Genomic DNA, 14389 nt, shown 5'->3' on the forward strand with positions numbered 1-14389 from the left:
ATTCACATTGGGGGATAGAATAAAAAGAAGAGAGAAAAATTATGAGCGATGTAAGAAATATAAATAAGAATATAAGAGAAAAATCATGTAAAAATCAATGTGTGCTGATTAAAACAGAACGGGAAGGCTAATGTATTATTAAGAATATTATTGTCTGTATGTTGATTTATTTTCATAGAAGAGAAGAGAAATTTCAGAAATTGGCACCATAAATGGAATCTCTTTTTTAGAGGCTATTTGTTTTCTTTTTTATCAGTATTTTGGTAGATAACATTAATTTTTAGCGTTTTTTTTTTTCGCTGTTTTTGAAGTAGTTTATTACGCTTACTTTTTTGGGACCAGTTTATTTATTTTCTTATTTTATAACGCACAATAAACGTCACCTGTACCGGGAACAATTTATATGAAGTGAACAAAAGTGCACGATTAACTATTCCTAGAAGTTAGTCTCTATCACCCCTCTCCCAAAGCCAAAAATCAAGAGGAAGTGGAAGTTATATCCGGTTTGTTTCCTCTTAGGGCCTTAAAGAGCGATAAAAGCGTTTAAACTGCAGCAGTATAGCTATTAAAAATGCATAAAATGCATGGTACTTTACATTGTCTTCAGATGACTGGTCCCAAACCTTTATGTAATTGGAACCAGAAGAAAACTGCGTTAAAAGTGGGATAGCCCAGTAAGCAAGAGTGTTAAAAAGGACATTTACTGTATATTTGTGAAAGAAAGACATTACATGGTTATTCTTTGGGATTAAATTAAGACGAATTAGCATTATACTATCACCTGTTAATACGTGTACAACCACTGCAATATTGGGACTAAAACTGTAAGGTAACGTTTAAAGATTCTGCTGAATCTCATTGATGGCACCTGAGGTTTATTTTTCTTTGTTCTCCAAGGGTGAACGAGATTCAGCAGAATTTTGAAACGACCCCTTTTGTTTTCAGTACCAGTATTATGAAGGTTACTTCATATATTCACTTGTAATCGTTTACAATAAAACTGCTTAAAATTAAATTACAATAAAATTATTTTTATGGCTAAACTTCTATAATAAAATGAATTAACGATACAGAGTGAAAGTCAAACCAGAAATGAAAGGAATACTAAAATTCCGCAGGTATCCATTGAGAATTGGACACATGTTTATATAAACTTGTTTTATTCGGAATAATCGATACTATAACCTCCCGAAATATTTACTATTCCTCCTGAATCACCCTGTATGTAACTCAATTGTTCTCTGGCTCTCTTGAGGAACAGTCATTAATTTGGCCAATGAACAGATATCGGAAAAGCAATAGTTTATTACAAAACTAGAGAAGTAGGAGTGGATTTCCCAGTGGGTTCTTTCCCCTACCCATGGGCCCCAAGAAGCACGATCTATTGAATATATATGGTTGCACAAAGTTTAAGTTTTATTGTAACGTCGACTATTTCCATCATCGTGCCCAAAGGTTAAAGAGAAAGTTTACAGCTGTCAGTTGTAGGCCACCATGTTTGGGACACGTGTTACATTTCATAACACGCTAAATGTAACATTTAGGACGCCACCACTGCAGGGTTAAGAACTCCTTTAGCCACAAAACGAGTGAAAAGTGGGAAAGTCATCACACTGTCACGCAGAAGGGAATATAGGGAGATTAACCGCATAAGTTGCTTCTACACTTATTTCACAGACATCATACATAACTTTATGGTCATCTTCCTTAAGCCAGTGGGAATATTATAAGAGAAACTGATGAACACTGCTAGGCTTAGATATTTCTAATGGTAGTTTGATATGCAGGGTGTCACCAACACCAAATTTAACTTTAAATTGGAATCAACTACCTTGTTATATGGGGAGTGAATGAATCTACTCTCTGTGCTGTTTATCACCTCTATTTATAATTTAATCCTTTGCAACACATGTTGCCATTTTTTCTGCTGTTTTCATTTTCTTGCTTTCCTCCCGATGTTTGCAGAATAAAACGAATCCAGTTCATTGTGAGCTTTCGAGCTACGAACATCCATAAAGAAAAAACGTACACGCTGTTAAGGCATGTGACATTTAGAAAGTTCCCAAGATATTACAAATTTAACATTGTTTAACGATTACTGAAGAAAGAGAGAACCGAATAACGATCTGGTTTCTCGTGCTGTTGCTATGCCAACCAAGGATCTTGTTAGGAGGATTTTATGTATTATAACAGTAACTTGCGCAATGGTGATGAAAGATTTCATAAGAAGGTTGGCGTGTACCGTGTAAGTGTCAACAAAGACATTGCAGAATACTGGAACTTTGTACAGCTGTATACTATTTTTTGAAACCATAATAAATTGCAACAGATCTAGGAGGCATGCAACAAAAAGTAAAATAAACAAGCTCAGAATACAACGGAATTAATACAGTGTAATGATTTTTTAAAGTTGAAGCAGATGGATTGAAAATGTGAGTTGCGGTTTTTGTATTAATCCAAACTAAGGGATATAAGTTGTAGTTTAAGGATCCTATTAAACATTAATAGAATGCGGAAGTACACTTACTTAAATTTATTCGTCTTACAGTGCACCTGACCGAAGAGTGATCCGTCAGTCGACAGGAAGCCACAGAATCACAGACACTATCCATGAACAGATTCATACCTGCACTAGGTAAAGCACACTCTACCGAACTATATACCATTTCCCATAGGTTACTAAACTCAGGAGAGAGAAGAAATTAAATACCACTGACCTAGCTTTTATACAGGACTCGGTGTTCCCCTTGGCCTACTGGGCTGACTTCCAGCCTTCTCCCCTCTTCCTATCTTTGTCTGTGCAGTGACAACTAAGATGCTTTTTCTACCCACAGATTAAATTAAGCTTAGTGTCATCCAGTAAACATTACAAAAGTTTCTGTCATCCCTCCTTCAGTGGGGGTGTTAGAGGTGGAATTTGACCTTAGGGCTTTGAACTCAGGTGAAACTATTTAACTTTTGGTTTAAAGAATGCTAAATGTCACTAGGGTCACCCGCAATATTAATCGAACTACTCAAGTGTATTATTTTCGTGAATTGCTTATGTTCTCCGGTTGATTTGTCTGTTTATATGAACGAAAAACCCAAGTTTTTAGGGAGGAGGAACCTTTTGTCTGTGCCTGAGACCGACTAACTCGGCCACCGAGTGAAAAGAGCCCATAAAAGTTCTTTGGGTCATTTGCGGGATTCGAAACTGGACCTTTTTATTTTCACCCGGTGTGGGAAGGATGGTGAAGATGCCACTGTGCTTATCTGCGCAGTTTAAAGAATGCTAAGGTTGATGTACAGTACAGAGAAGGGCAACAAGATTAGTGAATGGAACAAAGGGTTGCTCTTACGAGGAGAGGCTTAAATTTTGCAAGTTGCAGCAGCTGGAGACTAGACACCTGAGAGGTTATCTGATCGAGGTGTATAAGGCCTTGAATGGGTTGAGCAAGTTGAATGCTGATGGGATTCTTCCTCTTGCTCAGATTAAGCACCTGAGGGGGTACAGATTCAAATTGAGGAAAGACAGTTATAGAACAGATGTGCGGAATTTTGCATTTAGTCAGCGGATGGTTGATTGATGGAACAGTCTTCCATCCTAGTGGACTTTTTAATATACAACAGTAGCACGTAAAAATAATAGCGTTCTCTCTGTCTCTCCCTCCCCGATTTCAATCTTTTATTTTATTATTTATTTATTTATTATTAAGGTTTTTTTTTGAAATTTCATCTGCACTAGTAATCTCATGAGGTGAATTTGTATTTTTGTTAGAAATATAATCTTAATTTCATCGTTTATTTTATTTTCCACTAAAATAAAATCATTCTGGTGCCCGATATATATTTTTTCTTCTTCAAGGAAATGCACGATTTTGTTAACGTCAAAGGAACCATTTGTCAGTATCCCAAAAAAAGTACCATGTCTAACACGAGATGGCGCCACAAAAATATGTCACTTTTTTTTTTTTTTAATATTTTTGTTGGAGTAAGTGTTTAGCAAAAGCTTGAACAGAAGAAGGAAAATGCTTTCAACTGCTTCTCTCTCTCTCTCTCTCTCTCTCTCTCTCTCTCTTAGAGGGGAATATTTGCCCATTTAGATAATCGGCAGTCTGTCATAATTTATCTTTCTTTTCCTAAACTGTCACTATCTGTACTAATGGCTAAAATAAGATGAATGCTTTAAGATTGATGGTGTTAAAATTTTGCAGCTGTTAAGGCAACAGTCAAAGCTGATTGATGTTTCTCTTACACCCATCCTCTCTTACATCCATCCTCTCGAAAAGAAGACGTGCAGAGAATTTCCATATCAAATTAATTGAAGTTTCGTACCGATAATTTTAGAAAAAAATATAAAGCCATTGATATGGGATTCAATCCTCGTTGCAGTAAAAGAGGTGCAGTATTAAGAACGAGAACTCACAATTCATGCTGGGAAAGGACGAGTATTTTAATCAAAAGAATTGAAAAAAGAGGACCTTAAAAGTGCTTAGTCATTATTGAGATCAGAGAAACATTTTTTTTACAATCTGAAGTCCTGTCAATGGTCATTACAATATCTGCCACTCCATCTTAAAGGCGCAACTATCGAAAAAAAGGAATTTTGATTTTATTCATTAGCTTTTATGTAAACTTTGCCTATTTCATTGCTTTTATGAGGTAATAATTAACAAAGCAATTAGAAATTAATTATACAGTTAATTTTGTATAAAAGAGACACGCTTAAACATCTGTGAAATTTATAATTGAAATTAGGTTGATTAGATTATTACCTTTCTCTGTGTCTTGGTCCGGTCTTTGTCCAGTCCTTGATTGATCACCCGATGAGGCTGGCACGTGTTCAGATTTCTCTTTTTCATTACTGTCATTTCCTTTTTTACCTTTTCCTCTGTTAGGTTCTTTTTCAACATTTCTTTCATCTGTATCCCTTAAGTCACATTTAACAAGTGGTGGTGGTGGTTGCGTACCAGGAACTTCTTTGGTTTCTGTTTCCGTTTTGATGATCTCAGTTTGTTTGATTCCCGAAGCTGGAGATGCCACTTTGTCTTCTTCAGTGTAAAGAACGTTACCATTTATGTCCTTTCCTGTGTGTGGTTTTTTAATCTCATCTGCATCTGGTCTTTTACTTTTTGCAATTAAATTCGTCTTGGGTTTGACTTTCTTTTTTGTTTTGATATTTGCTTTACTGCTATCGTTTGATAAATTATCTTTCGACAGCTCTGTTTCACTTTTACTGATTATTAATTCTCCTGCCTTTGGTGTTCCTTGAACCTTTGAATTTGTTTGTTTAGAATCATCCTGATCGGTTATATCTGTTGTGTCTGCTGGCATAGATACAGATCGAATATAAGCAATCTTTGAAGTAGATTTTAAATTATTTTCTTTATTTATTTCAACCTTTGTCTCGTTTCCGGTAGATGGCGCAGTTACAATACAGTTTTCATTTGCAGCGTTTGTTATGTTTTGTCTTTCAAGGTTGCCAACAACCAAATGGCCATTTTTTGTTTGTGAGTTTGTTTCCGGCTGTTGTTCGATGTCGTTGGTGTGATTTTCATTAGAGATAGCATGAGTTTCAGCCAGAGGAATTTTGTTCTCTATAGAAACAGGAATGATTTTCTCTTCACATTTTCCTTCGGTCGCTTGTATTGAATTGTTTTCCCTCTCCTTCTTTCCATCTGGAACTCTTGGTGGAATGTTAACTTCGTCATTAGTAGCTGATGGCACAGGAACTGCTTTCTCATTCAGGAAAGAGTCAGAAGATTCAGGAGGGGGTGTTTTTGGAGTTAAATCTTTCTTCTTAAGTTTAAACTTTGCATCTTTAGTGGGGGTGGGAGGCTTTCCAAGCACTGTTTCTGTTTGAGATTGTTGGACTCTATCTTTCTTTGTTAAGTTTTGCGTGCTGACTTCTTCTTTAACTGTTTCATTTATCAAGGGTATTCTGTCTATTTCGGAGGAGTTTTCAGCGGAAGACTTTGTATTGCTGTCTTCAACCTGTTCGGTAACGTTTTGCTCTGCCTTTTCAAGTTCAGATATAGCTTTAGTCTTCAAGGGTGGTTTCTGTCCCATCTTCTTCTTTCCTTTAGTTACCTGTTTTGGCAGATCTTTTGTGTCCTTGGTGTCCTGTATGACTGTTGTTGCTGAGTTATCTGCTAAGGGACTGCTTGGGATATCTCCAGTGGGTTTCACTGTCGCAGATTCTTTACTGGTGTTATCTATTATGCTATTTGAATCGGTTAATTTCTTGTTATTATCAGCAACTGAAGAAACTGTTCCAGTATTATTTTGTGGTTTATCTACTTCTGACAGTTCTGTAAATTTCTTGTCTTGTTCTGGACTTGAATTTTCTTTTAGTTCCACTTTTTTTGGTTTGGATTTCAAAATGCCTTTTAATTCCGCAGGTTGTTTAGCACTCTTCGTTGTTTTTGGTGCTATTTCTAAGGAATTTTTGTCCTCGGACTTTTGCTGGAAAACTGGTGTTTCTTCTGGCTTGATGTCATTCAATTTTGATTTTTCTTCATCTTTAGATTCACTAAGCGAAAAGGTTTCTACTTTTTTCGATTTAGGTGTTGTGACTTTTGTATTTTTGTCACCTTTGGATATTTGTGTAATATCTTTAATATCTTCCGATGGCTGACATTTTGAATCAGATACGATTTGTACATCTTGTATGTTTGTGTTTTTACTAGTTTTAGAAGGTAATGTATTTTCCATCTGAATACTCATTGCCTCCTGTTTTAAATTTTTGATTTCGCCTCTTGATTTCTCATCTTGATTTTTCGCCTCTTGATCTTTTGCCTCTTGATTTTTCACTTTTGAAATATGAAGTCCTTTTGGGACGTCTTCAAACACAAGCTGTTTTTTATCACTAATTGGAGAGCACAATTTCTCCCGTTTCTTGTTATCATCTTTAATATCTTTTTGTCCATTTGCTTTCGACTCATTTCCAGACTGTTTAATATTCGAATTAATTATACCTTCCCCTGTGCTGCTCTTATCTAGTGTGAGGCTTTGATTTTTCATTTCTTTAGAAGGAATGGTGTTTTCTTTGTCATACTCATTAATGCCTTTCAAAAATGATTTTCTACATTCTTCATCTTTCTGTTGGGAAGCTTTTGTTGGTTCTGTTGCTGTTGTAATAACTGCATTGGATTCATTTCTGCTGCTCTCAGTGCCGCTTTCATCCTTTTTCTCACTCAGGATATTTTCTTTTAATTTTTTTGTTTTCTTTGGAAGTATCATGGTGATAACTTCTTCATCGTGTTTTTTGCCTTCTTCCGCTGATTTAGATGCAAGTCGCCTGGCAGCTATTGCTGAAGACTTAATGTCCGATTTTAGCTTCAAAGTGACTTTTACGAAATTATTATCTTCTCCATCCACTGCCGCTTGAGGTGGTTTAGCTTCGTCTTTATCGTTCTTTGATTCGACTGCTTTCTTCTCTTCAACTTTTTCCTCAGTGTGCGTTGTAGGTGCCGAATCTATTTTGTCATCTCTGTCCGCTTGTTTATCTGGCGGATCTTTCGTTGTTGGTGTTGGTGGAAATGCCCTTGTGTTTGTGTTAGCGCTTTCTGCTTGAGGAATCAGTTTCGATTTGATGGTGCTCAGCGCAGTTGACTTTGATGGATCTGGTTTGACTATCTGTTTTAATTTATTTGAGGCAAGATCTTTTTGCTTTGGAGAGTCCACTGTAGGTGAGAGTTGTCCTTCATTTCCCTGATTACTTTCATTCATTATTTTTTTAGGTCGGCTTTCCTTTTTTTGGATTATATCTTCCTTGGGTGTGGATGGGATATTTGCTGTTGTGGTTTCTACTTTGACATGCTCTTCAGCTGGTATTGGTGGACACTGTTTGATTATGCTTGGTGGTGTAATCATTTTTGCATCTGTGTTTCCTTGCTGTTTATTGAGGTCTGCTGAAGTTATAAAAGATAGTGGATGTTCTGTCTTATTTGGTGAACATTGTTTCGTTAATTCAAGTTCTTTAACTTTCTTGATGACCCTTACTTTAACAAGATCTCCTTTTGGACTTTCTGCTGATTCTCCTTGAGTGATCATGTTAGGTGAATGATTCTCTGAGTTTGTTGAGAATTGTTCTGGTGTTTCAGATTCCATGCCTCTGTTTTTCGTTACTCTGTTTAGTTTCTCTGTTGGTGTTGTTGGAGCAGAGGCATTTTTGTCTGGAGTTTTAATTATTTTTGTACTTGCGATTTCCTTTTGTTTGGTGAGCCCTATTTCGTTAATTACCAGCTGCTCCTTTGAATCCATTCGATCAGTTTTGTTATGAAATGTTTCTACTGGAGTTGATGAAAACTGTTTCGTTAATTCCGGTTCTTTGGCTTTTTTTATGCCTTTTTCTTTAACAAGATCCCTGTTTTGACTTTCTGTTGATTCTGTCCGAGTGGTAATATTAGGTAAATTGTTTTCCGCTGAGCTTTTCGAGTACTGTTCTTTTATTTCAGATTCCTTACCTTTAGCTGTCAATACGTTTTTCGCTTTGTTGAGGTTTTCTGTTAGCGTTAATCGGGTTGAGGTATTTTTTTCTTCATCTTTAACTATCTCTGTAGCTGTACTTGCGTTTTGTGTAGCAAGATCTGTTTTCTGAATTGGTGGACTTTCTTCAGAATCATTTCGATTAGTTCTTTTAAGTAATTTTTCTGTTGGAGTTAGGGGACTTCGTTTTGTCGATTCCAGTTTTATGACTTTTTCGATGCCCTTTTCTTTAAAAAGATTTTGACTTGCTACTACTTCGATCTGAGGGGTATTGTTTGGTGAGTTGTTCACTATTGAGTTTATTGAGCATTGCTCTGGTGTCTCACATTCGATACCTTTATTTGTCGTTAAGCTGTTCACTACATTGGGTTTTTCTGTTGGTGTTAATGTGATATCGGTATTTGTTTCTGATTCCTTACCAACTTTTACAGTTTTGATCGCTTTTTTCTTTGTAATGTCTGTTATTGTAACTATAGAACTTTCTTTTGAATCTGTTTGGCTATTCCCGTTAAGTGGTTCTTCTTTTAGATTTGATAAACATTCCTTTGTTGCATCTAATGCTTTAACTTTTTTGATCCCTTTGCCTTTGGTAAGTTCTTGTTTTGGACTTACTGTTGCTTTTGTTTCGATGCTTTCGTTAGATAATTTCTCTGGTGGAACTAGCGCATATTTTTGTATTTCTTCGGGTTTGTTTAGTGTCTCGGTATCCCTTCGATTACCCGTGTTTTTTGTTGAGGATAATATGCCTTCTTGTAACGTTGTTTGGCAGTTTGTTTTAGAGGATTTTTCGTTAGTTGCTATCTCTTTTGGCGATGACAGAACCCCTTTTACTGGTTTTAGTTTAATTGCTTTGGTATCTTTTTGCTCGTCTGGATCAGTTTTTTTGGGTATTGATTTTGCTTTCTCTGAGTGATTAGTTTCCTTCCGTTCTTCTCTGTTTCTTTCATGTTCCATTAAGTCTGTGGATTGTTTTCTTGTTTCGTATTCTTTATCTGCTTTCTGTTTTGTATCTTTTGCTTTAGCCTTTTCGTCCTCTTTTAATAAGCTGTTTTCACGGTTTGTTTTCTGTTTTGTCTTTTGTAAGTCTTGTGTTGTCAGAGAGTACTGATTTTCTTTTGAGAATTCTTTAATCGGTGTTGTAATATGTGATTTGTTTTCATTTGTCGCTTCATCTCTCTGATTATCTAATACTTTTGGCTGAGAAATGCTATTGGAGGCATCGTTTTGTTTGTCCGTTTCTGCTTTAGGTAATGGTGCAGCCTCTTTTAAAGAAGTTTTATTATCTTGTGTGTTAGGAGCTATCTCCCCTTTATGGCTTTCTGTTTTCTTAGCAAGATCAGTGGCTGTTTTTTGTGTAGATGGCGTACTGCTAACTGCTGATCGCAAGGACGAGTTTTTTACTTGGATATCGCTTTTCTTAGCCTCTTTATCTTTTAACAATATTTCTCTTTGTTTCAGTAAAGAAGTGCCAATTTGTTTATTATCCGAAGAGTCTTCCTTTTCCTTTTCTCCTTTGATAATCGATATATTCATTTCTTCTATGTCGTTTTTATCTCCTTTAATGCATGAAAAACTTTTAGATGATGGAATGCTGTTTTCACTAAAAGCATTCGTGTGACCATGTCGGACTAATTGTTTTCCTGTCATTGACAGTTCCTTATTCTTCTCAGATGCAGGAAACTGTTCAGGCTTTAATTCTTCTTTCTTTTTGTCAACAGTTAAGGACATTTCATTCGGTTTTTCTGCATCCATAGGAACAATTAATGTGATATTTTCTTTACTGGTAGTGATATCAGTCGTAGAAGAGCGAGTTATTTGTTTTTTAACTTTCCTTCTTCCATATTTCGTAGTGGAACTTTTATCTAAGTCTGTTTCCTTCTCAAGTGTAACAACTTCGGTCTGATATGTAAGATTGGTATTTGCATTAGTTTTCGAATTGTGTGTTTTTGTTTTTGTGGACAAAGTATTGTCTTGGAGAAGGTTTTCAAGGCCTGGCTTCATCTCACGGGTTGAAGCGTCATCGAATATTTTATCGATCTTGTGGTTATTATCACTTTTGAATTGAATAGATGTGTCAACGAGAGGAAGAGGAGAGGAAGAAGAAATGTTTTTCTCGGTATCTTTATTTCTTTTCCTTCTAACCCCACTTTCTACAGTCACTTGTTTAGACACTACAGTATCCTCTTTCTCTGCCAACTGCTTTTCATTTAATTCAGCTGGAACTCCATCAGTCATTGCTTCTGGACGCTTTCTGGCATTCTCAGACATAAGGGTTTCCTTTTCTTTTGAAAGACATGTCTGAAGGCTTGTTGAAAAAGAGTTGTCTGTTTTCTTATCTCCAATTACTTCTGATCTACCGGGAGAAGAGCCTCTGCCATCTTCCAATGAATCCGTACTAAGACTTTCCCTATTTTTTAAATTTATTTGTACGTTTTCATTGTCTTCAGAAATTTTCCGTCTTCTCTTCCCTCTCGTGTCTTCCCCTGTAGAAATGAGTTCGCTTTTATATTCACAAACTTTTACACAAAGAGATTCTTCTCGGAATATTTCATCATCCTTAAATCGGTGCTGAAAGTCATCGCTCCAGCTCCAGGACGTAACGTCGTTTTCTTTGAAAGATCCTCCATCTTCTTCGCGAAGTGATGACAAGCGAAAACTTCCAATTCCAGAATCGTTTGATCTTATAGAATCACGTTTTGAACACAGCCCATCACCAATATCATCGGGTAAGTGCCAAGAATCTAATAGTTGTCGAACATTCTCTGTTTCGTTATGTTCCTTTTCACGAAATTTCACTATCGGACGGTATCGTTTTATTTGCCTCTGCGTGTTTCTTCTTTCTTCGATTGGTCTCGGAGTGTAATTGGTAAATACAGGTCTTTCCATAAGAATAGGACGGTAAGAGTTCCAGGCTGTTGACGAATAGGAACTGTGGAAATCGCGGGAATATGAATTTCTGGACTTGAAATGGCTGGATGTGTCCAGTCGAGATCTCCAGGACGAGATTTCTGTCAGTCCTGTTCTGTGTGATGATGACGATGATGATGGAAAGTTGTCCGTTGTGTAACTCCTCGGAGGACGAGGAGGTAGATTTGTTTCGGTACTACAAGAACTTCTCATCATGGACACCATGAAGGGATCGGCAAAAGGCATCTGATCCCGTGAAGTCGATGTTCTTGCGTAATTGCTAATGATTGCGTCTCTCCTGGACATTGCAACGGAATACGACGGTGGATCATGTTGAGGATATGAATAGGATGACAAATGCGATCCCTTATAAGATGACATGCCAGGGCTTGTTCCGGTAAAGCTTGAGGCAGATGAAAGGGAAACATTATTATATACAGAGGAAGATCCATAAGATGTATTATATCCATGGTCTGAGTGACGCATTTCTGATGTATAGGACAGTGGGCGATAGGAAGGCCGCTGAGAATGCATGGCAGTTACTTTTTATGGTAACAAAAAAAAAAATAAAATAATAATGTTCCCGAAATATCCTCTTACAGAGTTAGCAAGAATACAAAACGATCTTTACTTACAGTTATCGAGCAGAAGAAGAAAACATGGGAAGGCAAAGAAACGTATTTGCAGGCATTCATTCTTCACTCATTACCATAACAACGGAGTTATTTTGTTTAGTTATGGTCGAAGTGATGTGGTTAATGTTTTCCATTTTTATGCTCATCAGTCGAATGAATATATGCGGTATCCAACAGTGTTTCAGATTCCTTATCTGGTACAGGTAATCCCACCACCACCACCACCACCACCACCATAGCGGCCTTCACTTGTAAACTCCACTAATTACTAAGCGAAGAGCCGGCACACGTTCACTCCGACCTCGTCCGTGTCGCTGTCTGTTTAAATACCACAACTACCTGGCATCACCGCAAGAGCAAAGGAAAAAGCTGCCAAGAGTAGCTGTCATGCTCGTTTCAATTCTCCACCTCCTCACTGTTTTAGCGGCGCGTGAACAGGCTGATCTACTGGTAGACTTCTTCATTCTGGTCCGTAATCGTGCCTTCAAAGTGCGTTCTCGGCGAGACACACAGACAGTAGTGTGCTGTAAAAGGTGTTGCAATTATGACGCAACAGGGACTTAAATTTAGAACTCACAGGCTGCGCTGCAGGACAAGGAGGACAGGATCACGGAGGAATATGTTAGTAAAAAGTTCTAAAAGATGAGAGAGAGAGACAGGTGAAGAAGAGGAGGATAAGAAACAAATTGAAACCAGTTTGAAAAATTATAAACAGTCTTATTTAGTTTCATCTTAAAATGAGAACAGTCATTCAGAGAAAATCATCTGGATATCCACAGGAATCCAGATTAAATACAACTATTTTTGGAGGGTTGAAAAAATTGAATTTGCCTTTTATATTCAGTTTCAAGGGCTTAAACTATGACTGCCATACCTTTGAGAGTAAGACTCCGGTGGAGGTCCAGTTCAAAAATATTTAAAGGTTATTTAAATGCACATTGTTTCTTCCAGATGTCATTTATTGTAAACAAATGATTTGCTCTTATCCATCATAAAACAAAGACATTATATATTCTCGGCTCTTTCTCCAACAAAATCAAACCCGAATACGCCACCAGTTCATGGACTTTTTGTAAACAAATCACAGGTTGCATACCTAAAGTAGTTTCTGGAATGAAGCCAATTGCTAGAGTTGGAGAGCGGTGATTGATTTCAACGTGGGTAACAAAGTGCCATAAAATATCTGAGTTATGTCTGACAGTGAGCATTTCGCTCTCTCTCTCTCTGTTTTCTCTGCCTGTTTAGCTATCTATTCAAGCACCAACTTGCTACGCAAGATGATGATTAAACAATTTTTCTTGGTATCCAGTCAATCATATTCTCAATGGTACGATTGCTCGACAGTACGCGCTTGTCGGAGTAGTACTCTTTGACGAGAGTAAACTCCGACACGTTCAATTTGCCGACAGATCACACGATGGACAGGTTCGATTTGCCGACATCATTGTTTCTCCGATTGTACGTTTTACTTCTTGTTTTATTTTGTTCATTGTGCTGAAAAATTGGAATTCTTTTCTATAGACCTGACAACGCCCCAGTTTATTAAAATGAGGCGCGTTTATTAATCGTACTATTCATCTGGTACGCTACGCTTTCAATGACATTTCGTAGTACAGTGTCAACAAGGCATTGATGACAATTCTTGAGACATTGTCGAAGGCAGCTTTAATGTCTAAAAAGATTACATCAATCTGTTTTTTTGGCTTTCAGCGTCGTTTGGATCCGAAATAGGGTGTCCATTAAATTTGTGACAGATGATCTCTTTGGAATTACAGTGTGTAAATATGGAGGTCTTTTCCGGAAACAATGCATGACAAGAATTCACAGCAGAGTCTTCTCGAAATAGTTTTATAATTCTTTGAGATGGCGGGCTGTTGGACGGTTTGAAGCGGGACAGTCGCAGGCGAAGGTGGCATGTTGGCTTGATGCGTCACGTATGATCGTCTCGGCACTACGAAAGCAGTTTCAGCAGACAGGAACTATTACGAGAAGTGCTGACCAGGGTCGTCCGAGGGCCACGTCAACAAGAAAAGACCGCTATCTGGCTCTAACAGCAAGACAGAACCCTAAAATGTCCTGTCATCAACTGTCTCTTGAGGTTGCTGCGGCCACAGGTGAAACCATTTCCAACCGGACTGTGTAAAGAAGTCTTAATTCAAGTGGACCCTACTCAAGGAAGCCCGTGGTTTGCATTCTGTTAACCCCAGACCACCGCAGAGTTAATCGAAACTAGTGCCATGAATATGTAACTTGAAGCCCTGACAAATGGGGTACAGTTCTGTTTCTGATGAGTCCCATTTTAGCCTAGAAACAGATTCTAGACATTGTTCCATCTGGAGACAACAAAGAATGTGGTAACATCCTTCCAACACCAGAGA

The 14389-nt window shown here is 37.4% G+C and overlaps 1 protein-coding gene across 6 annotated transcripts in view; it reads right to left on the bottom strand.

Moving 5' to 3' along the window:
• LOC150090076 (uncharacterized) overlaps positions 1-12003 on the bottom strand; it is a 99457-nt gene extending 87454 nt beyond the window's left edge. For all 6 annotated transcript variants that reach the window (XM_090389752.1, XM_090389751.1, XM_090389750.1 and 3 more), the window contains exon 1: positions 4755-12003. In XM_090389752.1, coding sequence (XP_090245878.1) covers positions 4755-11910 — 7156 coding nt within the window. In that variant the 5' untranslated portion in view covers positions 11911-12003. The remainder of the gene's footprint in view (positions 1-4754) is intronic.
• Between the last annotated feature and the right edge of the window lie 2386 nt (positions 12004-14389).

Source organism: Mastigoproctus giganteus, chromosome 2 (assembly GCF_048544385.1).
Source record: "Mastigoproctus giganteus isolate SK-2022 chromosome 2, ASM4854438v1, whole genome shotgun sequence".
Classification (NCBI taxonomy): domain Eukaryota; kingdom Metazoa; phylum Arthropoda; class Arachnida; order Uropygi; family Thelyphonidae; genus Mastigoproctus; species Mastigoproctus giganteus.